This window comes from Rhinolophus sinicus, linkage group LG06, assembly GCF_036562045.2.
Source record: "Rhinolophus sinicus isolate RSC01 linkage group LG06, ASM3656204v1, whole genome shotgun sequence".
Lineage (NCBI taxonomy): Eukaryota > Metazoa > Chordata > Mammalia > Chiroptera > Rhinolophidae > Rhinolophus > Rhinolophus sinicus.
In genome coordinates this window covers 25,232-51,203 of record NC_133756.1, presented here as the reverse complement: position 1 = coordinate 51,203, position 25,972 = coordinate 25,232, and the positions used below count along the sequence as shown (strand labels likewise).

Sequence of the window (25,972 nt, the reverse complement as noted above, 5' to 3'; positions counted from 1 at the left end):
TATGCCAGGCACTATTGGAGGCCCAGGGATACAGAAAATAAATCCATCTCTCTCTCCTGGAGTTTACATTCATGTTTGTATGTGGGGAGATGGGCGACACACACACAAACTATATAATATATAAAGGCGGCCAAAAGTGCATGGAAGGTAAGGGAAGCATCGTAGGGGGGTAGATAGCGTGCTCATGGGCTGGGAGTATTATTTAGATGGGGCAAAGACAGGGAAAGCCTTTGATAAGGTAACATTTGGGCAGAGATTCGAGGGAAGTGAAAGCAGCAGCAATGCACACATTCCAGGCAGAGGAAACAGCCAGAGCAAAGGCCCTGGGGTGGGGAGTGAGTTTAGTATGTTGGGGGACAGCAAGGAAGCCAAGTGGAGAACGGAGGTTGGGGGCTGTCGCCAGGGGGGCTGGGGGGCTTTGAAGTCTATTCCCAGTGATGGGAAGCCCTTCAGGGTTGTGAACAGAGAAATGACAGCCTTTGGAACAAGTTTTGACTGCTGAATTGGCAGTTTGGAATGGGGGTGGGAACCAGGGCAGTGGAGAGCTGCTGTATTGGCAGGCAGGTGTCAGATATGATTGGAGGGGGGCTGAGGCACTTGAGTGGAGGTGATACAAGAGGAGAGAGTCAGCATGGCTGTAGGGTTGGGCTGCCAGAGGAAGAGGACCCCAAAGGGTCTGACCTGAGAACATGGAAAAATGGGGATGCCATGTATTGAGCCCCTGAGCCTCCCTCTCCAGGGAAGGGCGACTTTGGCAAGTCCCAGGTATGGAGGAAAAACAAGATCCTGCCTTGGATCCCCAAGTCCTTCCAGCTTCCACAACACTGGGTGTAAGCAGAGGGAGGGGGAGGGGTGGCCCTGAGTGAGGAAAGAGTCCCAGGTGGCCAGGGCAGCCTCCCCAAACAGAGGTACCTGGATGCAGGCCAAGCAGGCCAGCTACCCACCTAGCGCCCTGGTAAACACGCCAGTTTCCAATAACAGTGGCGGGCCATCCCAACCCTGCCCCGGACAGCAATGAGGCAGAGGCCTGCTCCATGCAGGGAGGCAAGTCTGCCGCTCACATGATGGGCTGAGGGGGTGGCAGGAGGAGCCTGTCGTGGAAAAACCTCAACGGGTCTAGCAGGAGGCTCCAGGAAGTCTTTCTGAAAGTGGGCCCGGGGGCAGGCAGAGGGTGGGGGCCGCTTGGGGTCTCAGGAGGGAATGGGGCGGGGCTGGGCTGGAGTCCTGGGTGGGGATTGGGCTGGGATCCCATTTGGCGGATTGGAAGATGATGGAAAGAGTAGGTAGATAGGGAGGAGGTGGGGTAGGGCATCTGGTAGGGGTGCGGAGGAGGAGGTGTGGGGATAGGGGAGGGGAAAGGGTGGGGAGGAGGCCGGGTGGGGCTCACATGGGGAGGGGGTAAGGAGGGGCGCTGCTGGGTTGGGGCGCAGATAGGGGGATACATATGGTAGGGGTGGGGGTTGAGGAGGAGGGCCGGGTTGGGGTAGGGGGTGTGCACAGGGGAGAGGGCGGGGTTGGGGTGTGGATGGGGGCTCCAGCGCGGATGGGGGGTGGGGGGTACCCCTCCCGCAGCAGGGACCGCCCGCCCGCGCTTCCTCCCTCCAGCCGAGCAGTAAACAAACGCGGTGATGTCACGGGCGCCGCTGACCTGCGGCTGAACCCAGAGCTGTAAATGAGATGCAAGGTGCCAGCAGCCTCTGGGCCGCGCAGCCTGCAAGCCACACACGCTCCTCCACGCCGGCCTGAGGTTACCCCAGCTGCACACACGGACAGGATGCTGCAAACGCCACCAGACATTGCAACACGCAGCCAGTCTGCTGGCCGCAGCGTGAACCGTCCCAACGCCCTCCTCCACCGCCCCCCTGGCGGGCACCGGCCCAGCTGGAGCTCAGCCTCCCTCCTCTGGGGCATCCTTGGGGGCTGGCAGCTTCCACCCACCTGGGGTCAGCCTATCCTGTAAGGACCAGTCCTGTGCCTCCTCAGGGGGCCTCCAAACCCCAGCTTTGGGCTTTCTGCCCACCACACTGGGGAAGTGCCTGACTTTGCTCTCAGCTTCCTGGGAAGCTCATTTCTCTTCAGCGGAGCTAGTACTGGAGACATTTCTCCAGGTGTGAGCAGATGCCAAAGTGTCCCCACCAGCTGCTCCCTGCCTCCACCAAGCAAGGGGCCACCCTTTATTCCAGGGAGCTGTCAGGTGGGCTCTGGACTGCAAACCCTTGGCAGCGGCCATTGTCTGAACTACCCTTAGTAATGGAAAGCAGCCTGGCTGGGGCCGGCCAGGCCAGCACTCTGCTCTGGGTTTGATTTGCTGTGTGACTTTTGGATGAGTCACTTGGCGTCTCTGGGCTCTACTATCTCCCCCTGGGGAAGTGGACAGATTCCAAAGTGTCCTCCCTATGCTGGTGTGGGGAAGGTCACAAGTGCAAGTAACCGCAAGAAACCCTCACCAGGCTCCGAGGGTTCGTTAAAAGCCTTAGATGCAGCACCTGGAATTGTGACAACTTAGAGATGCACGGAGAAACCAACCCAGGCCCTCTCCTCACCCACTTGCCTCCCAAACTTGGCCTTCAGGGTTCACTGTGAGAAGCTGGGGCAGTGGAGACATGTGAATAAATAGTCCCCTGGGCTCAAGGACCCCACACACTGCCTTCCCTGCTTGGACCTCACCAACTTAAGTCCTGGTGGGGCCTTGGGGGAACCTAGAAATGACCCCAGGTCTTTAAAAAGTACCCCAGGAATGCAGCAGGCAGAGCTTAACGCCAGAGCCAATTCTAGCCTCTCTCTCACTGAAGTTAATATTTAAATCCCTCTCCCTCACGCCACCCTGTTTTATTGTCACTGCCTGAAATTTTAAGTCATTTCTTTGCTTGTTTACTGTTGAGCCCCCTCCCCTGAAGTGTGCACGTGTGCGCATGCACGCGCGCGCGCGCACACACACACACACACACACACACTTTAGAATGGAGGCTCTCATCCCAGCACCTGTCATGGTAATGAGGTGCCTGCTGAGTATGTGAACCAATAAATGAAATCATTTTGCCTCCCCTGTGAAACGGAGCTTCCCATGAGGGGACCTCAGGAGGGTAAAAGTTGACTAGCCATGCGGCATAGCTGTCACCAGTACCAGTCACATCATTTGCATGGCGCCATGCAAAATGAAGATTCGGGGCCCGTATTTCCAAAATTACTGAGAATTTCAAGACAGTGACAGTAGGACATTAACAAGTGCAGGACCCTTCTGAGCGTGGGATCCTGTGTGACTGCACAGGTCGCACACCCAGGAAGCTGGCCAGGGCGATGACGCAGAGGGTGCTCAATAACAGTACCCAGGGACCAAATGCCATGTCACGAGCCTTCCACCCCTTTCCTGGGCAGCAGGGCCACTTGGTGATGCAGAATGTATAACACATCCCAAATAGGCAGCTGACAATAGCTAGCTAACTACGAGGGGACTGCACACCCACGCTACCTGTGCAAAAAGGAGAAGCAGTCATTACGGAAGCGTATTAGAGTTAGGGTCAAAAGTTATCACAGAATAGTCATCGCCATAGTTGCCATTTATAGTGAACCCACAACCCCTTAGCTCCAGTTCCACAATCCAAAACTCTAAAATTATTATTTTTTCTTCATTTGACCCACACATGTAGGCAAGTCCCCTAAGCGCTGTGGACCTGAGCTACTGGCCCATTTTAGAGACGAGGCACTGAGGTCCTGGAAATGTTAAGGGTGTGGCCAGGAAGCAGCTGAGCTGGGACCCAAGCCTGGCAACACTCTAGACGCTGCTGGCAGAGGAGAGAATATAGCTGTTGTTTTGGGAAAGGAAAGACAGACTTTATCAGGGAAATTCTTTCAGCATCTGCTGAAATTTGGAGGTCCTTGCGCTGGTGTGTCTCAGGGAGACCCTCAACTAATTAAGCATAATTTATGGACTGGCCTTCCAAAGACAAGCTTTAAATAACTTGCAAGCTGTGCCACGTGACTATCTATCCTACAGCTATTAGGAATTGGTTGAATCTCTGCTAGACGAAGGTCAAACACCATGGAGTCGACCCTTCTGGCTGGCTGGTGGCTGTCATCCAGCTATCAGGCTGAGGATCGGGCCCACAGAGCTGAGGGGTTAGGGGAGGCATGGGACATTGCGATGGGAAATGGCCTGGTCAGCACATCCCGCAAAGGCCAGGATGCTGGGAGCAAACCCGCATGGACCTCAGCCCAGGAAGCTAGAGGTGGTGGGGTTTCCCCTTAGCACCAGCCCTGTAGAAAGCGCTTTCATTGGTCCACAGAGAGTCCCCCTCCCTCCCCCATCTCTCCACCATCAGGCTTCCCTCCCCTTCCATTCTGCCAGTCTGCTCATGCATCCTGTGGAAACCCTTCTTTGGTTCCCTAGTGCTTTCCCAGTCAAGTCCCAACTCCACCCCATGACCAACAAGCTCTGTGAGGTCTGGCCCTGCCCATTTCCCACCACTCCCCACTCATACTTTAGTTCTAGCCAGCCCAAACTCTCTGGGATTTCTCAAAGGGGCCAAAGTCTCTCATCTCCCATTTTCCAGACACGCTCTTCCCCTGTTTGGGATATTTTCCTCTAGCCCCCACCTCATCCTGATGCCTCACCTTAGACCCTAGCCCTCACCACTGCCAGCCTTCCTTCCCCAGAAGCTAGACTGCCTGGGTTCAAACTCCATGGCTCTGTGTGTGCTGTGTGACCTCAGGCAAGTATTTGACCTCTCTGAGCCTTAGTTTTCTCATTTTTTAAAACGGGATCAGTAATAGTTCCTACCTCATAGGGGTGCTCTGAGAAGCAAATCAGATTGTCTCTGTAAGTCGCTTTGAATGTAGGAAGAACTTTGTTAATGATTCAAAGACTGGTTGGAAGCCATGCTATGTGCTCTTTGCTGTCTCCTGCCATGGTTTGCTCCATCAAAGCCCTCACCACACCATCCTATCACTGAGGGCCACTGGTGCATCTTCCTAGCCAGATCGAGGCTGGGACCTGGAACCGTGTGTGTTTTTCCCCTGCAATGCCCACCTGGTCCCTGTGACCTAGGAGAGCCCCTCTGTATGCCCTTCCCTCCTGGGAGATCTACCCCCATAGGAAGCCCAGAGTTTCCGGATGGCCCATAGTTTTCTGTGGAGCATACGCCCACCCAGTGCGGGGTCAAAGTCTCCCGTTTCTGTTTTGCTCTCCAAGGACAAACCTTCCCTGATAACGTTCTACTGCCTTAGTCACATTGCCAGCTGTTCTGCAGCAGGGACTGTGACATCTTCCATCCCTAGTGACTCTGGGTGGCACCTGAAATAGAGCTTTGTATTCAGCTGGTGCTCAGAGACGATCCAACCATCATTTTCCAAGCCCCTGGCTGGCATGGTAGGCAATCTCCTGGATTCCTCCCAGTGGCCCTGGAGGTTGACTGTAGCACCGTCAGCTTCATAAATGAGAAAAGTTGGCTCAGAGAGAGTGGCTGGAAGAATAATGGCCTCCCCCAGGATACCTACTACATCCTAAGCACCATAACCTAGGAATATCTTACTTTACATAGGAAAGGGGGATTAAGGTTGCAAATGGAATGAAATTTGCTAATCAACTGACTTTAAAATAGAAAGATTATCCTGGATTACCCAGGTGGGCCCCGTGTAACCACGTGGGGCCTTAGCAGTGGAAGCAGACAGAGAAGGGAGAGGCAGATGTGATGGTGGAGGGCTGAGTCAGAGTGATGCAGTCTCGCTGTCTTTCAGATGGAGGAAGGGGCTGCGAGCCAAGGAAGGCAGGCAGCCTCTAGAAGCTGGAAAAGGCAAGGGAACGGATTCTCCCCTAGAGCCTGCAGAAGGAATGTGGCCCTGACACCTTGATTTTAACCCTGTGCGACCCGTGTTGGATTTCTGTCCTCCAGAACGGTAGGAGAATACATGTGTGCTGTTTTCAGCCACGGCATTGGTGGCAAGGTGTTAGCGCAGCCCCAGGAAGCTCATACGGAGAGGTTGGGGGACTTGGTTAAGGCCGCCAGCCAGAGGAGCTGGGATTGAAACCAGAGTCTGTCGGCTCCAAAGTCTAAGGGCTCTCAGGGGCATAGCAGCCCCTCCCCACACTAACCTATCAGTATTACTTAAGACGAATCCTTTCTGTCATAAAGAAATGCCCCAGAGGCTGTTGTAGAGCGTGCACAAGAGGCGTTGGAGTGGATAGTCAAACGCGATCCATAATCTGACCATCATGGCCAACACACACCAAGAACACATTTTGTGCTCAGGTCTTGTGATACATTATCTCACAGAATCCCCATTTTACAGATGAGGAAACTGGCTCAGAGAGGTCTAGTAACTTGGCCTGAGCTACTCAGCAAGTGAGTGGAAGTCAGCGAGCATACAAACTTTGGTTTGTTGACTCTTGAGCTCAAAATCGGAAATCATTATTCTATACTGGCTCATTTAAGGAAAACAAACAAACAAGCATGGGTGCGTACGCTCACATGTGTGAGCGTATGTGCACACATACATATACACATCTGTCAACACGAAGGCTAAAGGGGCCCCCCCACCCAGGACAATGGATCTGCCAGCAGAGGAGGCATGAGCCTCAGAGGACACAGTGTGCCCAGCCCATACTGACCCTGTGCTCCTGGAGGGCCTGGAGGACCCCACCCGCTCAGTGTGTGTTCACAGAAGTTGCCTGGAGAGGTGAGGTGAGACTCCCTGTCTCTGCCAAGTGAGATGTGAGGACATGGGCTATGGGAGCCAAGGGTGGCCTGACTTCACATGAGTGTGTCTGGCAGGATTGCCTGCCTGCAGGAAGGTCATGCTGCCCTCTGTAGTCATGCTGGTCCCAGCTCCCCACGATGACCTGCTTCGGGGCCTGTGAGAGGTCAGTTGGGGCCGGCTGGGCTCGCCTGCGTCCCCCCGGTCCTGGGAGCTCTAAAGGACCCCAGAAACTCTTCCTCCCACCTTGTAAGGACCCGGTATCAGCTCCCTCTGTTCACCTGCCTACAGCCAGAAAGGAGGGAGAGAGGGATTCTCACACCCAGGGAAATCTCACCATGAACAGGGACCCAGCAAAGGGGCTTCCTTGCCTCTCCTATCACAGGGACCTTAAATCTAGAAAAAATGACAACGAGGTCTGTTGACAACAAGCTAGGCCACCTTGAGTGGCTGCTTATTTAGTCTCTTTGAACTATAAACTCCCTGAGGGCAGGGAGGTTTCAGTCCAACCCTGAAAAGTCCATCCGATCTTTATACCTGTGAGTGTCAGTAAATGACCTGAAAAGGTCTGCAGGACTAGACCTGGGAGGACAGCTAACAGGCAGGCCTGGATCTCCTGGAAGTTTCCCCTTGAGATGACTGAAAGCTGGATTGATCCTTCCACAAGAAGGAGGACTGGACATCTGCTCCCAATCCCCTTGATCCTGGTAACAGCACCCAATTTCACCCACAGAAACCCACCTCCCTACTCTCAAACACCACGGTGTGGCTGGGGCTGGTACACTCAGTCATTGAACCATTATGAGTGATGGCTTCAGGCTCAACCCAGTCACAGCCAGGGAGACTCAATTCCTGGACCCTTTGGAACCGCTGAGCAGAGGACACCAGTCTGTCTGTCCACTGGACTGGAGGGGGTTTAAGGCAGCAAGGGCAGGTGTGAACAGCCCCAGGGCAGAGAGGCCCTGCCTAAGGAGAGAGAGTCCTGACAACACTGAGTCCCAGAAACCATGCCTGGAGTTAGACCTCCCCATGGACCTTCTGGTCGGTCACACAAGTCAATAAACCAATCTAAAGGACACCTCTAGACCCAGCATCAGAAAAGCTGTAGTTGACGGTATTTGACCCATTTAGACTCCCTGGCTGCTGCAGGCACACCCTGCACAGACTCTGCTAGGGGCTGTCAACGTGATCTATTCTATTCCATAGAATGATTAACCGAGAGGCAACAAAACTCACTGGTTCAAGAGCAGATGCCCTGGGTTCAAATCCTACTTGGTTGCTTACTAGCTGTGTGATCTTGTTATTGACTCTCAGAGTCTTGACCAGTGACAAGTTGATAATAGTACCCACGAAGGTGCTTACTATGGGGAGTAAATAACTTTATTATTTGTAAAGTGCTCAGAATGGTCCCTGGCACATAGTGGGTGCTCACTAAACATGAGCTCTAACTAGCTATGATGGGTCAGTCATGCATTTTCTCAGGCAAAAAAACATTTATTAAGCACCTACTGTGTGTCAGATACTGTGCCAGGTGCCTAGAATACTCGGTGAGTAAGAGGATGTGTCCCCTGTCCCCTGAGGAGCTTACAATCTTTTGGAGAAGACACATGGCAACAAGTAGCTGCAAAGCGTGGCGAGTTGCCATGGTAACCCATGACTTTGACCTCACCACAGCCCAACCCTGACCAGTTGAGCTACTTGGATGCAGAAATGAAAATGACTAATGCCTACATAGGGGAAGTTGGGTGGGTGTAAGGGCAGCCGGGACCAGAGCAGATGCCCAGCCCCAGACCAGCCTCCACGCCTCAGCCACAGAAGGGCCTGCACTGGACCAGCCCCTGCCCATGAAGAAAGGGGCTGTTGTCCCCAGTCATCTCAACAGGCTCTGAGACCTCCCTATGGGGAGAGTGATTCCCGCCCACTGGCTTCCAGAAAGGGTCAAGAGCTGAAATTCCCGAGGGCTTCTGTGGCACAGGCAGAATTCTCCCCTTCCTTCCTGGGGAATCCCAGGACCAGGGCGAGTCTGGTCAGCACGTTCCTTGCTTTTGCCTCTCTTGCCCAGCAGAACACCTGGTCCAATAAGCAAAAGGTACAGAGCTGGGGCTAGGGGTTGTCCACTGTACCCCCCTCCCTGAAGGGATGGAGCCTTCACTGCTTGCAAATGTTCTCATGCTGAACTTGGAGGTTACGTATGGTTTTTCACTGAAATCGTCATACCTTCATTTTTCAGACGGGGGAACTGCAGCCCAGGGAGATAAGTTACTTGTCCAAGGTCACACAGCAGGTCGTTGGGAGGCCCCCTAGAATTTATGGGATCAGACACTGACCCCCAGCAACCCTGGCTGGCACTACAAATGGCATACATGCTCTGGCTGGTGGGCTGGCTTCTACCGCTCAAAAGCCCTTGGCAGCTGGGACACTGCCTCTGGACCAGTCCTTGACTTTGGGGGCTACGTCACATTTTCCAAAGGCTGGAAGCTGAATTTGGACTGGGTCCCTGTGGGGAGGCTAAGTCTTGGCTGAGTAATTAGGGCTCCCTAGTGGTGGTGGAGGGGCCATGGCGAGGGGTGAGCAGGGCCTGGAGTTTCACACGCCTGGTGTGGGAGTGGGGGGCCCTCTCCTGAGGGGCAAAGGCGCAAACTAAGAGGAGGACCCTTTGTCCACAAGCTTCCTCACCTTGAGTGAAGAGCCAAAGGTTGAGGACCCAGTGAGAAGACACTCAATAGATCCAAGCAAGGAACATCAAGTGGGGAGAGGAGTGTGTCCTGAGTAATTTCCTAGCAGTTATTTTCAAGCCTATTCTTTTTTCTCTTTATAGCAATGACATTACACACACACACCTTACATGAATTCTAACTATGAAACAGAAGTGAAGCTGATCTAGTTAAGGGGAGGTGGGGGCCCCTCAGAAGCCTATCTGCTCCACCTCCCACATGGTCACACCTTTTTGCAGCCCCTTGGGACTCTGGGACCCTGTTGGGAAATATGGGTCTAGAACCTCAACTGGCGTTTGGGGGCTGCCTTGGAGGCTGTCAGGGTTCAGATGGGTCAGAGGTCTTTAGAAGCGGGGACATGTAGACAGGAGACAATGATCTATAAACACCCCAGGAGTATGTTTCCGTGCGGACAAAAATGACCATAGGTTTCATTGATCCAAATGCTTTTTCTACCTCCTTTCTTGAAAGGCTATTGAAGTGGGATTCAGGTCACATTCCCCAAAGCAGGGGATGGCCAACAGTCAGAAAAGCTTGGGCTGGGGGGCCTTTGCCAGGCTGACTGTATTGGCATTAAGCACCACCAGGCCACATATCTGCACTGTCCACCCTGGGCTTGGCCCTGGCTTCTAGGTCGCACGATACCAGAGGGTCTTCTGCCTGTGACTTGAGCCTCAGTCCTGGACATGACTCCAAGCCTCAAGGAGTTAGATGGGTTTTGATCAGATCCAGTCCGAGCCTTTTTAACCTGGCGTCTGGGATAGGCATGAGGGCATGGAAGGAGGGGGGGAGTGTCCGACGACCCCTTAAGAGTATTAAATTATATATCTTTGTGCATTCTTCTTGGGATAGGGTTTATCCTATCTTCAGATCCTCGAAGGGCTCTACAACCAGCAAAAGATTAAAACTTACTGCAACCTCAGTGGCCACCGTCCTTCAAGAAGTCTTCTAAGATTTCCTTTAATTTACAGTGATCTCTCCCTTCTGTGTCAGAGCTTTCAGTCGCTTCAAAGGATCCAGCTTGGTGACCTCAGGTTTAGCTGGAAGGAGCCAGCACTCACTCATCCCTGAAAGCTGGCTCCCTGCATATTTGAGGTGCTACCCTGGTTGTCACATGGATGAAATATGGCTGTGCTGGTTTCCTGCTTATCAGTTCGTTGTTTAAAGCAAAGCCTGATAACCGATGACTACCTCAATCCTCTGGCAAGCATCCCAGTCATTGTATGCAAATATTGCTACTCGGTGCTTAAAAAAATGTTTTTGTAAAAGTAAATTTAACTACATCCTGGCCCCATCCTGTTGACTCCCGTACTGCTTATCAGTCCTCTCTCCAGAACCCTCTGTGTACTAGGCCCCATTATTTAACAGCTTGTCTCTTGACCTCTCCATAACCCTGAATGGGGTAGGCGGGCCAGGCTGAGGGGATTTATTCCTGCGGGAAAGGCCCTAGTTTTGAAGCTATGAATCCTGGGTTCAAAGTCCAACTCAGGCTTGGGCAACTCACTTCACCTGCATCTTAGCTGCTGACCCCACCTTCCTCTGGGCATGGGCAAAACAATGAATGTGGAAAAGCACCGTACAGTCTTGCACAGTACCAGTCATGCACAGTACCACGGGCACTTACAGTACCAGTCATGCACAGTACCACGGGCACTTACAGTACCAGTCATGCACAGTACCAGTCATGCACAGTACCACGGGCACTTACAGTACCAGTCATGCACAGTACCACGGGCACTTACAGTACCAGTCATGCACAGTACCACGGGCACTTACAGTACCAGTCATGCACAGTACCAGTCATGCACAGTACCACGGGCACTTACAGTACCAGTCATGCACAGTACCACGGGCACTTACAGTACCAGTCATGCACAGTACCAGTCATGCACAGTATCACGGGCACTTACAGTACCAGTCATGCACAGTACCACGGGCACTTACAGTACCAATCATGCACAGTACCAGTCATGCACAGTATCATGGGCACTTACAGTACCAGTCATGCACAGTACCACGGGCACTTACAGCACCAATCATGCACAGTACCAGTCATGCACAGTATCATGGGCACTTACAGTACCAGTTATGCACAGTACCAGTCATGCACAGTACCAGTCATTCACAGTATCACGGGCACTTACAGTACCAGTCATGCACAGTACCAGTCATGCACAGTACCAGTCATGCACAGTACCAGTCATTCACAGTATCACGGGCACTTACAGTACCAGTCATGCACAGTACCAGTCATGCACAGTATCACGGGCACTTACAGTACCAGTCATGCACAGTACCAGTCATGCACAGTACCAGGAAGTACCACAGTCACTTACAGTACCACAGTCATGCACAGTGCCACACTCATGCACTGTACCAGTCATGTAGAGTACCGCCGTCACGTTAGTACTATACTCATGATAATACTGTAGTCGCATGTAGTCCCACTCATACAATAGTATAGTCACGTACGGTACAACAGCCACGTGTTGTACCGCCATCACATACGGTCACATACACTAACTACTAGGAGCTCAAGGAAGCAGTCAGCACCCCCACCCCTGCCCCAGGGTCCAAGTTACAGCTGACGTTCAGAGTGAAGGATGTAAACGTAGGTCTGCCCTTCACCCTTCCATCTCCTCCTCCTGTCGTCTCTCCAGCATCCTGACAAACCGGGACAAACAACTGACATAACCTGACATAACCGCTGAAGGACCCTGGTGAGGTCATGCTGAGAAGGGTTTCCTTCTTTTAATTTTTAAATGTTGGCAGATTAAAGCTGGCGTCCTCCTCCTGGCCACGTTGACCCTGGCTGGGTCAACGTCTCACTGACGTCACTCTGGTAATGACTGTTCACAGAATCCAAGGGGTGAAGGGGCCTGGATAGTCACCCAGAGCCAAACTCCCCCAGCTGACAATAGCCTGCTCACCTGCAGAAGCTCCCAGAGCGAGAGCGGGAAGGGGATCCCAGCATGGGCGCCCCACCTATTTCATGCTCAGGGGCCTGTGGCCCTCCACGCCCCCTGGCCGAGGTCTCATGCCTCTGCAGTAGGGGAGGCGGCTGATTCCGTCTCCAGCCCCCTAAAAACGCCCACGGATTTGCCACCCACCCTAAGTCATCGCCTCTAGTCCTGGTCATTCCGAGCCTGCTCCTGACACCCGCCAGCCCCCTCTCACAGTGTTGACCAGTACTGACCACAACGCTGACCAGAAGTCCTTCGAAAGAGCAGGAATCATCGCCTTCACTCCGGGTCCCAATACAGCCACTTTTATTTTATTTTTAGGGCAATTAATCATTATTCCTTGCTAGAGTGCACTCATTGGTCCAAAGCATCAGAGGCTTTATCAATCTGGAGATGGTCATCGCACCAGGACGTCAGTGCCACCTGGAGAGAACCTTGTTTATGGGTTCCCTGCAGCAGCTCCAAGGTCTAGCTGGCTGAATTAAAGAACAAATCCAACATAGTCCCAATTCCCCAGAGCCACGTCACCCTCGAGTTGGGCAGCATTTTTCACCCAAGACATGAGCAAGAACAGATCAGGCCCCGGCTGACAGCAGGTCTCCCCAGCAGACTCTGAGGCCTGGGTCCTGGGTGACTCCCACCCACTCTACCAGCTGCACACCAGCCGATCCCGATTCCCCCTCCGACCATACACTTCATTTGACTGTAAAGATACCGGAGGACACGTCAGCGTCAGCATCTTCTAAAACCAGTGTTCTAGAGATCACTGCTGGGCCCTGCCTGCCTTAGCCAGCTCCCCCACCCCTGCTCTGTTTTCCCACCCCTGCCCTACTCTCCCAGCCCTTGCCCTGCTCTCCTACCCCTTGCTCTGCTTTCCTACTCCTGCTCTGCTCTCCTAACCTCTGCCCTGCTCCCCCATCCCTGCCCTGCTCCCCTGCCGTTCTCCCATCCCTGCCCTCTCTCACCTCTACCCTATTCTGCTACCCTGCCTTACTCCCCCACCCCTGCCCTGCTCCCCCACCCCATGCCCTGCTCCCCCACCCCTGCCCTGCTCCCCCACCCCTGCCCTGCTCCCCCACCCCATGCCCTGCTCTCCCACCCCTGCCCTGCTCTCCCACCCCTGCCCTGCTCTCCCACCCCTGCCCTGCTCTCCCACCCCTGCCCTGCTCCCCCACCCCTGCCCTGTCCCCCCACCCCTGCCCTGCTCTCCCACCCCTGCCCTGCTCCCCCACCCCTGCCCTGTTCCCCCACCCACCATACTCTTCCTCCACTCCTTCTCACGTACTCTGCTCAGACCATACTGGCCTCCTTGCTGTTCCCCAAATACCCCAGGTACCTTCTCTCTTCAGAGCCCTTCATCTTCCCTCTGTATAGAATGCTGCTCCCTCCTTTCCTGCCGTGGCCTTTTCTGTCCACCTTGCCTCATTTGTTTTCTCCTTCGTACTTACTACGATCTAACGTACTATCTCCTTTATGTATCTTGTTTATTATCCATCTGCCTGCCCCACTAAACTGTTGGCTTTACACAGTGGGGATGTTTGTCCGCTTTGCTCACTGCTGTATCCTCAGTGCCTAGAATGGTACCGGCACACAAAAGGGGCACCATAGTTTTGTTGAATAAATGAATGAGTCCCATCAACCATTCGTTGGCTAACCTGTTCTGGTATTTCGCACTCTCTTTGTGAGAATCCGACCTGTCCTCATTTTCAGAACTCTAATACCACCCTCATGAGCACACATTGGAGAATGCCACATCTACAGAGATTCACTTGTCTCCGGTTCAGTGGTTTCAACTGTTTCCTGGCCTGTGTGGTTCATCGGAATAATGTTTCAAACATTTCCTTTCAAATATCTCATATATTTGGTATATTTTTTAGATTGTGTCTTCTGAAGGCAACAGGAGAACATCTTATAACATTCTAGGTGTGGTCCTGCTTTTGCCCAAAGACAAAGGAGAGTGTGTTGGGTCTGGAATGCGTCTTCAACTGAGACCCAGAACTATACTGGACTGTAATGGTGGCAGGCTGGGACCAGGCCTTCAGGAACAAGCGGCAGTGATTGCACAACCAGATCTCTTTCCCGGAGAGAACAGGACGGCTAGGGGCAACCCCATGAATATGGCTGAGATGATTTCTCAAGTGACACCTCAACCAATAACAAGACGGAAACGGACCAGAGAGGTAAGCATAATGCCAAAGAAATCAGAAGGGCTCTGTGCAGGGGTCAACAAGTGCCCTGGGCTCTGAAAAGCTGGAGTTCCAGAGCACCTGGAGTCTGAACAAGAATTAGCAGATGTGCTACTGCGTAGACCAAAGAGGGACTTGTTGACTCCCGTTCTGTGTTACTGGATCTAGGGAGCATTCTCTGAAGCCCAAATATACAATTTGGTGATTTTAGGATTAAAAAAAAACACAGGAAGTTCTGCTTGATATGCTAGTTGGGCAATTTGCCCCCCTTCTCCCTTCAAAGCTACAGGTTGAAAACATTAACATCTATAAGAACTGAAATAAATCCATGGCAGATGGCTACCTGGGGTGGGGGTGGGGGAGTGGCCTACCCACCCAGGGCACATTTCCCAACTGAGAAGCTTCTTTTTCATTCAGTGGAATCTGATGACTAACAAGAAAGGCTGAAATCAGCAGCACTTAGGACAAATGGGTTTTCTTGCAGAAGTCTCCTCTTCGCAACTCAGGGAGCTTTTCTGGGATGCTGAAAATATGAGATTTTCAGAGCAGGCCAGGATCTTAGCGATTGTTGTGTCCCCGCTCTCTCCATAGCTGTGATTCTTAGCTGCGGCCTGGAGTAGGTGGCGACTTTCCCAGGGTCTCAGCAGAGCCCAGTCTAGAATCCAGTCTCTGGTCTCTTAGCTCGGGTGAACCAGGCCAGAGGGGGCAATGGCCCCAGATGTGGCTGGCTTTGTTCCCCAGGAGAAGAAGGTGGGGCCATAACAGGGAGGTGTTTGTCTATTCACGAGACAGCCCAGATTACAAAGCCCATTGTCTGAAACCCAAGTGCCAGATGCTACAAGCAGAAAGACTTTCTCTAGACGCCACAGGTAGGACAGGTAGTTGACCTTCCGACTCCCAGGCCAGGTCAAATGGGAGCCCAGTACTTTTCCTGGAAATTCCCAACAAATGCTGTATTCAGGATGAGGATGGGGAAGACAGGCCACTGCTGTCCCCCAAGCCACCCCTGCCTTTGGGACTTCCATCACACATCAGTTGTTTAATACAGATATTTTACTCTGGGATCCACAAGATTATCTACCTGCACCCCTCTGCTCTCTTTCTCCTTTTTCCTATTCATATCAACACTGGCCTAACTCAGAGTCTGAGTACTTACCTTCCTAGCTTCCTATCCCACTTTAACAATATTTTCTTTATTTGCCTTCTGCCTCCCTCCCCCAAGTTCAGCCAGATACACAAGCCTTTGGTCAGGTGGTTTCTTGTACCTCGATCACCCTTCTCACATCCCTTCTGGTTGAAAGTCTGGACCTTCTTCAAGGCTCACTCAAACGTCACCTCCTTCATGAAGCCTTCTGTGAGCTAGATTAACAGTTCCACTGGGCTTCCTCTGTGTAGTGTCCCCCCAAAATTCATGTCTACCTGGAAACTCACCTTGGGACCTAATTTGTAACAGGGTCTTTGGAGGTATCACTGGTTAAGGATCTCAGAGGAGGTCATACTGAATTTCGTGTGTGCCCTAAATCTAATGACTGGTGCCCTTATAAGAAGATGAGAGGACACAGAGACACACAGAGAGACAGGGAAGAAGTCCTTGTGAAGATGGAGGCAGAGATTGGAGTGATGCTGCCACAAGCCAAGGAACACCAGCCAGGAGCCACCAGAAACCGGAAGAGGCAAGAAAGGTTCCCCCCTAGAGTCTCTGGAGGGAGTGAGGCCCTGCCAGCACCCTGATTTCAGATTTCTGGCTTCCAGAACTGGGAGAGGATAAATTTCTATTGTTGTCAGCCACCGAGTTAGGGGAAACTTGCTATGGCGGCCACAGGAAGCTCATGCACACTGAATCTGTGCCTTGACTGTGTGAGCACCTGGCCACATCTCTGCGTCTTTATCCAGTTTTGTTGTACCCACCTCTCCTCTCTGGGTCCGGAGTGGCGTCAACCACCAGACAGACACCTCAGGCAAGTTTGTTGCACTAAGTTCTCCAAGACCATTGTCATGGATAGTTGGGCCTGCGCCTGCCCCAGTGCCAGAAATGGGAAGGACATGGGATTTGCTGAATGGATGTGATGAAGAATCGGAGTTGTCAATTTACATAAAGGGTTGGTTCCTGGCTAGCTGCTTTAGGAATAGGGCCATAAACCCATGTACCGTAAATTCAATAATAGCACAGCAGACGTAATTCTGATCCAGCTGTCATACTACCTCCATGAAAGGGGTCCCAGTCCCAGCTCTACCCCTCCTCGGTGGAGGGACTGGGCCAGCCGTGGAATGTGGCCTCTGCCTGCAATCATGGCCCAGGCCTCATGTCCAGCCACTTCCTCATACTGGACCAAAGTCTGGAACAGCCACTGCAAATACTGACAAACAGACAGTCCACTTCTCCTGCCGAGGGCTCCTGCTAAAACCACGTCAAGGTCAAAGACTGGAGGCTGGGCCAGCTGACTAGCCAGGAGCCTTGGAAGGAAGCGGGATGGGCCCCAGCTCCCCGAATGCTTTCGGGGAGGAATTGCAGGAGGACAGAGAAAATAAAAAAGGAGTGTAGTGGGCAATACCCCAGCCAAAGCATTCCCCTTAAAGACCCCAAGCATGACTGGCCCTGCTGTGGCAACCTCACTACATGGTGGGGAAGGAGAACTGTCTCCAGGTGAGGAAATTGCTAATTTCTGGAGCCTTTGTGACCCTTTAAGAAAAACCCTCATTTGGGTCACCTTTGCAGCCTAAGGCACCCTACTGCCAACAAACACTGCCAAATCCTGTTTGACTCAAGGTCATTGGGCAAAACTGTCACTCCCCCGCAAAGTAAACAGACCTTTCCTGCACATGCCAGCTGCTTCCAGAGACTCAGGTCTCCCTCCTTTCTTTCTCTTTCGGGGGGCTTTCCCCTCCAGGGCCAATCCCACCCAAATCCAGGCTGGAAGGGCTCAGATGCAGCTTTTATTTCGACCAAAGGGCGGAGCGTTGTCCGTGGTTGACACCATTGCCTGTCTAACACCACTGCAGGCTGCCTGGCGGAGCGGGCCTCCCCAGCTCTCTTCAGCCACGTCCGGAGTCCACCGTTCACACAACCCACTCCAGCACTCCCTTGTAAAGTCCCCACCCCGCAACGTTTGGCCCTTTGTCCCCAAGCCCACTGGACCTCCAAACACTCCTAGGTCTGGAGGTTGTTCCAAGACCCTCTCACTGGCCCCAGAGAGATTCAGGCAAAAACCCTGGGTTCCAAATTCTCCACCGTGACAGCAAGAAGATGGCTCATTAAAAAGTAGCTCAAGTAATTGGTCAGATAATTATGAGTTCCAGGGAGCGCTCTGGGAATCATGACTGGTCCGATGACTGAACCGAGGGAGAATGGCATTGGAAATTTCATAGTTCCCCATGGATGCTGTTTCTGGAGACCTGATAACCAATTTAAGACATATTTCTAAGTGGCTTGGGTTTATTCCCTGGAAGACATGGTTTATTCCCTGGAAGGCATGGCTCCCAGTGCATGAACTTGCAGGGTCCACTCTGCACTCTTCTACCCTCCTCCCTCAAAGCCATATACTTCTTTCAATTTAGGCTTGTTTATGGTCAGTCAAGTTTTTCCAGATTGACTAAAGGAGCTCTTCATATGCCTGCTGCAGCCAGTTACAAGAGCAGTAAGCGACCCAGGACTTGGGCCAGCTGGAAGAGTCCATAGAAAGTTTCTATGGGATGCAGACAGCTAAGGAATGACAATCACACGCGATTGTCCTCATCCCCATGCAATTGTCCCAAACTCCACATCCCCCTCATCAGCCATCCTGAGTCCTTTCCACAAAGGGCTTTGGGAGCCCTTCAATGGGGCATCACCCCAAGGAAATGAAACTGCTGAGAACAACTGTTACTTCTCCTTTTTCCATGTGTCCAAGGGTTAAAAACACTTCCGAACTCCCCTTCCAACTGCAAGGTCAAGCAGCTGTCCAAACCACCCAAGGAGAAGCAGGAGACCCGGACAGCTGACCCCAGCTAGCTCGGCCAGGACAGGCGCCTACTGCTGGTGCAGGAAGAGTTAATGGGCGATCAGCTTTGGCTGATAGCTGAGGCTCCAAAGTTCAGTCCCAGTCTGCGCCACCCCGGAGGAATTGTAAATCTCAGGGCAGTATTTAACAAAACAAAAGCAACCTGGAATTACATGCAGGTTTGGTTTTCTACAGTACATATTTACTTAATCTCCTAGGTATGTGGCTCCCAGTCAGATCAGCTGGCTTTGCTGGCCCTTTCGTTCCCCCCCACCCCCCCTTGCTCTCAACAGTTTAAGTTTCAAACGAATTCCCTGTTTTTGCTCTTCCTCTTCACAGGGTTTGCTGGAGACACCCCGGCCGGCCCGCCTCAAATCTCTCTCCATTGCTCTAGTCACTGGGTGAGTCAGCCTGGCTTGGGTCAGAGTTGGGTGACAGCCGGCTCACCCTCCCCACTCTCGGGCACCAGGTCTGGGAAAACTGGAGGAAGAGGTGCTGGGACTACCAAAAAGTTGAAAGCAGAACTTGGAGGGATCCCCTCTGGGGCTGTATTTGGGGGGAGGGGCAAGGTTGAAGGTGAGAACAAGGGCTCTTTATCAACTGCTGGGTACCCCTGTCCCCTTCTCTCCAGGGTTCCAGACACCTGGGCCTCCAAGTGCCTGTCAGACCAGGCCAGACCATCCAAGACAGACCCCTCCTTTTCAAACTCAAAGCAAGTATCTATCCCCTGTCTTTGAGCCTCCAGAGCGGCAGCAGCCCAGGTTGGGGCTGGCAAGCGGGTTGCCAAGGAAAATATGAAGCGCCAGCGAGCAGGCAGCTCCCAGCTCTACCCAGGAGCGCACACACCCTGCACTCACCAGGGTGGTGGCAAAGAGGGGAAGACGAGAGGGGGAACACAACACCTTCCTCTGGGAGGAAGCAATGTGGGAAATGGGTGGGTCTCCTAAGTTTCGGGGTGGGGGTGAACAGCCCGCCAGTCAGTCACGGATCCCAAAGGAGTGGATCTTCTGACTTGACGAAAAAGACAGTCCGGTACCCGGGAAATTTACAATGTGAAACTGACTAGCTCAGCATTTGCGGGTGGCGCAGAGAAGTCGGGTGGCCGGCGACCCTCAGACCCTGGGCGCGGGTTCCAGCAGCGGTAGCAGGTGGGCGCACGCTCTCACCTTCAGCCCCCACCCCCTGGACTCGCTGTGGCCCCCGTACCTTTCTAGCGCCGCGTTCTGCGAACTCGCGAGCGAGCTGGCGCCCGATGCCTCTGCCGCCGCCGGTGATGAGGACGTTCTCCCGCGACAGGTCCCGCAGCTTGGCGGGCAACACCAGTCCGACGGCTGCTTTCGCCACCAGATAGATCATGTGCAGAGGGAACACCACCAACGCGCCCAGCCATTTCCACACCATCCTCCGCGCCGCGGAGCCGGGCAGGGCGGGGGGCGAAACTCCCCGGGCCGAACAAAACAGGAATTGAAAAAGAAAACACCCCAAACAATAATAAACCGAATAAGGGGAGAGAGGCGTCCCACCTGGCCACTCTTGAAATCACCTCTTCCCAAATGCAAAGCACCGGGTGAGAAAAAGAGAAAAAAATAAAAGATAAATCCTCCTCGGGAGGAGAAACAGCGTCTCAGAAGGTTGGGACAGTAAGAGGGGTGGAGGGAAAGCCGGAGGTGGGAAGTTCTAACAAGAAGTTTCTTGCCCCAGCCGCCTTTTCGGCTGGGGAATTCTCAGGTAATGTTTACAGGCTGACAGAGGAGTTTAGGCAGGGGAAGGAAAAAAAAAAAAGGCACCAACCACACGCGCGCACTCTGCTACAGTCCCGCGGTTTCAAAGTGCAAGATTAAAAAAAAAAAAAAAAAAAGCTGTTTCCAAATTGTAGCGCCCCCCCCACCCCTTCTCCAGGAAAAAAAAAAGTGTGGGGGGGAGTGATTGGAGCTCCCAATTTCAGCCGGCGAAAGTCTCCCGACTCATTGCTATTCTTGGGCTCAGGAAATTGCTTAAACGCGCTCTGATTGCCAGCAACGTGCAGGAGAAGTGGGGGGTCCGGGTGTCAGTTTCTTTACGTGCATGGCTCGCCCTCGCGCGCGCTCGCTCTCTCCGGCTCCCTCCCTCTCTCTTCCAGCAGAGGCTGGGAGTTGCCGCTCGATCCTGCTCCCTCTCTCTCCCTTGTTAGCATTTATTGCCTTCTTTTTGTCCTTTCCAACTTGGAGAGGGCCCGGGTGCGGAGCGCGCGTGGATGGGACGCCCGAGTCTGCGCCGCCTTATTCATTCGCTCCCAGGGCAGCAGCGGCGCAGAGATAGAGGGCGGCCCTTTTTCCCCCCCATTTTTTTTTTAATACCCAATTAAGTCTGATTGACAGTTAAAGTTGGTCAGAGGCTTCCCTCGGGTTCCTCTGAGTGGCTGCCGCGGCCTCCCCTCCCCCTGCGCTGTCGCGGGGTGCGCGCGCGGGCGCGCACTCGGCCTCGCTCCGACTCGCGCTCTCCCGGGGGTGGCTCCCCTCTTTGCAAGCCGGGACTTGCCGGCAGTGCCTCTGAGGGCTGGCAGCGGTAACTCGAACACTCTGAAACCGGCTTCTGCGAACCGGCTCCCTGCTCAAGACATTTCTCCTAGCCCGGGACGCGGTCTCCCCGAGTTGGGTCGCTCGGGGACCAGGTGACCGCCCCTAAGTTCGGGGCAGGCCCGGGGGTGGGGGCGGGGGTGGGAGCACGCGCTTGCCTTGATCCAACCAGGTCGCCCAGGGTTTATTTCAGGTCAGTTGGTCACCCCCTGCCTGCAGGTAGGACCAGGAAGCCACTTTCGACCTTTGCCCAGACGTCTTCTGTCTTCACTTAGAGTGCACTTTCTAAAGCTGCTCCGAGTTCCTCAGGTTGACGGGGGAACAGCTGGGGAGCAGGATTTTGCTTTGAGGGAAAAGGGTGGGCAGGGTAAAGGAACCTCTGCCCCCAAGGTGCCAATAAAATCCCCATAAGATTAGCTGGGAGCATATTTATTACTCATCTGGGCTAGAATTACCTTGACTGACAGCAATTTCCTTAATAACAAAAGCCTGTAAACAAACGTCCTAAACCTGTACCCCTGTGCTGTGCAGGGAGCCACTTCTCTCGTTAGGTCTCCTTGGGCTCCCAAGCAGGGCACCCACCTTGTAACCTTCTGCCCTCCCCCAACAAGCACGTCTTCCCTGCTGGAGGGTGGGACCCAGCTATTTAGAGCTGTCTGTTGCAGGAAGTCTGGAAGGTGAGTCACTGAAAAGCAGCCCCACTCAAAAGTGCTGATGGGACTTGTCTCCTGCTACCCTTGATGGTCCCAGGCCAGGAGAGAGGGTGAGCCAGGGAGCTGCCCTGTAACCCCGGGCAGCGGCTGTCCAGCAGGAGACTTGTTCAGCTGGGGGGTGCTGGGCCTCACCCCCAAACATTCTGATTCAGCAGGGGCAGTTTCGCTGGAATTGGCGTGTCTTATGTTCCCCCTGGTAGTTCTGCCGAGGATCCAGTGAAAAAGTCGCTCGAGAAACACTAATTTGGGAGTGGATGGCTGGCTTTTACCTCATTCTGGGCTGCAAAGACCTTTTCATTCTGGGAGATGTTCTGCAGGGAGGCTCTTCCTTCCAGATGATTTGGGAAACTTTATCTGGAGAGCCTCTGGAAGAGCAAACAGGGTTTGGAAGAGGCGGGCTGGACAAGAGAGACTCCTGCACTGAAAGTTTATATTCTGACATTTAATCCTCCCACTGACCTTGCAATGGGGGTGTCATTATCCCCATTTGCCAGGTTATCCTCCCAGAAGGTGCAGAAGGGAGGGATCCACGTCCAAACCTGATTCCTCTTCTCACCCCACCCCATTTGGGCAGGAGAGGAGGAGAGGGGTGCAGGATGAGGTGCTCTCCTGTCTCCATCTAACCCTCTAGAAGGATGACCGAAAGGCAGGCCATTGCCTTCATCTGACTCCCACGCCACGACTAAAGGCAGGACTCTGGCAGAGCGACTGCCTCCTCTTACCTTGGAGGTCCGTAAAAATGGAAAAGAAATCCTAACCCTGGAAAGATAGGCCCTTCCCCATCCAGCGGTGCTCGGTGTCTGCCAGGCCCGCCAAGAAGATAACTGGGCAAGTCTGGAGCTGGAACCCGGTGCTCGCAGCCTGTTCTCATCTGTTATCCTTGAGGCCGCCTAGTGGCCTGGATGCGAAACTGCGCCTCCAAGCGGCCCCAGCCTCCAGCCTCCCTTGTTCCTGCTAACTCCCCAGCTGTCCTTTTTCTTTCAGGCCTAAAAAGGCTGGCAAAGGTCATAGCCTCATTTCCCCACACACCTACTGTTTTATGGGGAGACTGAAGGACATGTTAAGCAACTTGTACACGCAGCCGCACGGTCACCTAAATCCTCTGATCCTACGCAGGTGCCCTGCACTGCTCAGATGCCAGACCAGCTGGGTAACCACTAGGTCCTACTTAACATTTTCGATGGGTGTGTGTTTGAGTGGGCAGGGGGCTGAGAACCCAAACTGACCTTCAGCATATCAGGCCCTTTACACATATTCTCACTTAACCTCCACAGCCGAGGAGGCGGATGTCACAGTGCCCATTTAATGAGGGGGAGACAGAGGCTCAGCAAATCTAAGTAAGTCACGCAAGGCCACACAGGGGGCTTCTCTTACCTCTCCCACCCGTCAGGTTTGGGGTAAAATCAGGAAAAAGAAACATGTCAGACAATCCTAAAAGGAATTGGGGTTGGACCGTGGCCAGGAAACACACCTTTTTTTCTCCTTGTTCTACCTTCAGGATGTGGGTTTTGTGGGCCTGGCATCCCTCTGAGCCCCAGGCCTCATCCATCATCAGCTGCGCGGAGAGGTGCTGTCACCTTCTCTGTGCCCCAACCCCCAAGTTCCACGTGAAGATGAAGGTGAGGGGTTCTGGGCCGGGGGATGCCCAGCTCAGCAGACTGGCACCGAGGGTCCCTGTGGCCTGGCTTCAGTGAGAACACATGGGACATGATCCTGCTTCCTTCTCTCCCTCCCCCCCCCATGTCCTTCCCTCTTGGTACCCCCTCCTCCCTTAGTTTCCTTTGAGGCAAGGGCTGGGGAATTTAACGCCAAGGCAAAGTTTGAAATTTCACATCCCAGCCTGGGGAGAGGGCCCCACAGTCGCCACCACCCCCCCCCCCCAAATGTGAAAGGAGCCTTTGTGGACTTGATGGAGGAGGGAGGCAAGCTACAGCCTGAAGGACTAACTTTTTCCATGACTCAGCCTTCCTGGCCCAGGCGGCAAGGGAGGTGCAAGGACCCAACAGGGCAGGCGGGAGCCACCTTCTCGCCCAGACAGCCAGTCTCAGGGTTGCAGGTGGGCCCCCAAGAGAGCCTTCCCTGTGACCTACTTGCTGGCCCTGAATGGGCCACCAGGTAACCAGTCCCCACCCCCACCCTGGGGCCAAGTTCCATCTTTTTTTTACTTACTATTGCACCCTCAGTGCCAAACAAATGAATGCTCATGTGTGGCCCTTTACCGGGCACTTTTCTTGTCATCCTCTCAGCTGAGAGCTGGAAAAATAAAGGGGTCTCAAGCCTTGCCTTCTACTTATCTGGCTTAGAGAAGTTAAGAAAGTCATGCAGCTAAGAGATGGAGGTGGGATTTGAACCCTGGTCAAATGCTCAGCTCTGTCTGCTTTACCCATGAGAGTCTCAGAACGTGGAGTACCACCCAGGGAGCTTCCAACATGCAGGTTCCGGGGCTCCCAGCCTAGACGTCTGGAACCAGCTCTCTGGGTAGGGGGGCAGGAATCTGTGAGCAGGCAATTGTTCTAGAACCTCCCTGTGCAGCCCATCCGTGGTGCCTCGTATTTCCAGCCCTGCATGAAGGCTTCCTTGCTCCTTTCACCCCAGTGTAAGCCCCTCTGTCCTTTGCACTTGGGCTGTGTCCTGACACTGAGCCCTCACTCAAGGGCTCTTGGTGGGTTGTTAGTTCTCCATTAGCTTCACAGATACCTAACAGGCAAGAAAACAAGACAGAGGAGCAGGGCTGCCTTCACTCACCCATTCAATCTGTCAGTCAGTCAACTGAGTCCTCTACCTGGGCAGCTCCCATAGGGGCTGGGGGCCATGGAGGGGGTAAGGCAGGATGGGTCAGAGGGGAGAGTATGGCGGTGATTCTGGCTTTGGGGTCGGGGCAGCTCTGGTTCAAATCCCAGATCTGCCACTTCTCCGCTCTGATTTCCAGCTCCCTCATTGTAAAGGGAGGATAGTAATAACGATATGATTAGATACTTGTAGAATCTCAGTAAATACCTGCTCTCGTTTTTATGGTGGCGTGGTCCCCGCTGGCCAGGGCCCGTTCATCTTGCTGAGGAGCCAGTCTCCTCACCTTCATTGGTGTTCCTGGGCCGCCCCAGAGCAGGTCAGGACTCACTGGACCCACCAGCCGGGCTGGGTACTCATTCTCCCCCACCCCCGCCTTCCACCCCACTTCTGCCAGCACACTTTCTCCAGGACCTTTTCTTTTTGTCTGAGTAAACCCCTATTCATCTTGTAGGGTTTCTTTTAGCTCATTGGTATTTTATTCCAGGAAGCTCTTCCCAGCTGCCCCCTCAGTCCCCAGCGTTCCTGTCCCCAGCCGAGGCTGGCCCAGGGGTCCCTCCTCTGGGCTCCTGTATTTCCTTCCCTCCCAATACAATCACACTGTACTGTTCCTGCTGGTTTTCTCATTGAATTTCACAGCATATTGGGAGCTTCTCAAGGGTAGGGGCTGGGGGCTGGGGGTCGGGGCCGGGTGTGTGTGTGACCGTGTAGTGGCACAGGGCCCGGCGCTGTGTGAGTGGATTGATGCTCTGCTGTCATCATCTTGTAATTGGTGTTTTGTCTTTAACTTGTGTTAAGGTGAAGTCAGTGAAGAATATCCCAGTGAAGAAACTGAGTCATGGACACAAAACCCAGGGAGCAGTGGTAGTGAAATCTTTCAAATGTGTATCTCCATTCAGTCACTTACTCATTCGCCAAATATTTACTGAACAATTACTGTGTGCCAGGCCCTGTCGTGTATGTTGGAGAGACAGCTAAGTCCCTGCCCTCATGGGGGTGGCATTGCCAGGAGGTGAAGAGTGCCAGGAAGAATACAGGTGGGGGGGGGGCAAAGAAAGATGAGGGTCATGGGGGACCAGAGTGATGGGGGTAGGGGACAGTGGTGGGGGTGGTTGGGGGACAGAGATATGAAAGTGGGTGGGGGTCAGACTGATGGGGACGGGTTGGGCAGCTGTTTTCATCAGGTGACCAGGGAACGCCTCTCTGAGGTGACATTGGGGCAAAGACCTGAATGGAGTGGAGATTGAAATGCGAAGCAATCTGGGTGAAGAACCCAGATGGAGGGACAGGAAGTACCAAGACGGGGTTGGGGGGGGTTGGGGGGGATGCTCGGTGGGCTGGAGCAGCCAGCGGGGGAGGGGCGGGAGAAGGAGGTGGGTGTGGCTAA

General features: G+C 53.5%; 1 protein-coding gene and 2 long non-coding RNA genes across 5 annotated transcripts in view; 2 read left to right on the top strand and 1 right to left on the bottom strand.

Annotated features, from left to right (window-relative positions):
* DHRS3 (dehydrogenase/reductase 3) overlaps positions 1-19,931 on the bottom strand; it is a 39,832-nt gene extending 19,901 nt beyond the window's left edge. The window contains exon 1 of the mRNA XM_019756341.2: positions 19,737-19,931. Coding sequence (XP_019611900.1) covers positions 19,737-19,931 — 195 coding nt within the window. The remainder of the gene's footprint in view (positions 1-19,736) is intronic.
* On the top strand, positions 18,493-20,041 carry LOC109460693 (uncharacterized). Of its 3 annotated transcripts, none has more exons than XR_012497052.1 (4): positions 18,493-18,709; positions 18,870-18,931; positions 19,162-19,246; positions 19,827-20,041. It is a non-coding gene; the product is annotated as an uncharacterized LOC109460693 (long non-coding RNA). The 3 variants fall into 3 exon arrangements; XR_012497053.1 differs by having other exon boundaries at positions 18,637-18,748; positions 19,162-19,242; XR_002139541.2 differs by having other exon boundaries at positions 18,644-18,748.
* A 1,962-nt stretch (positions 20,042-22,003) lies between these two features.
* On the top strand, positions 22,004-23,616 carry LOC141572044 (uncharacterized). The gene is made up of 3 exons (XR_012497054.1): positions 22,004-22,948; positions 23,073-23,135; positions 23,297-23,616. It is a non-coding gene; the product is annotated as an uncharacterized LOC141572044 (long non-coding RNA).
* Positions 23,617-25,972: the final 2,356 nt, after the last annotated feature.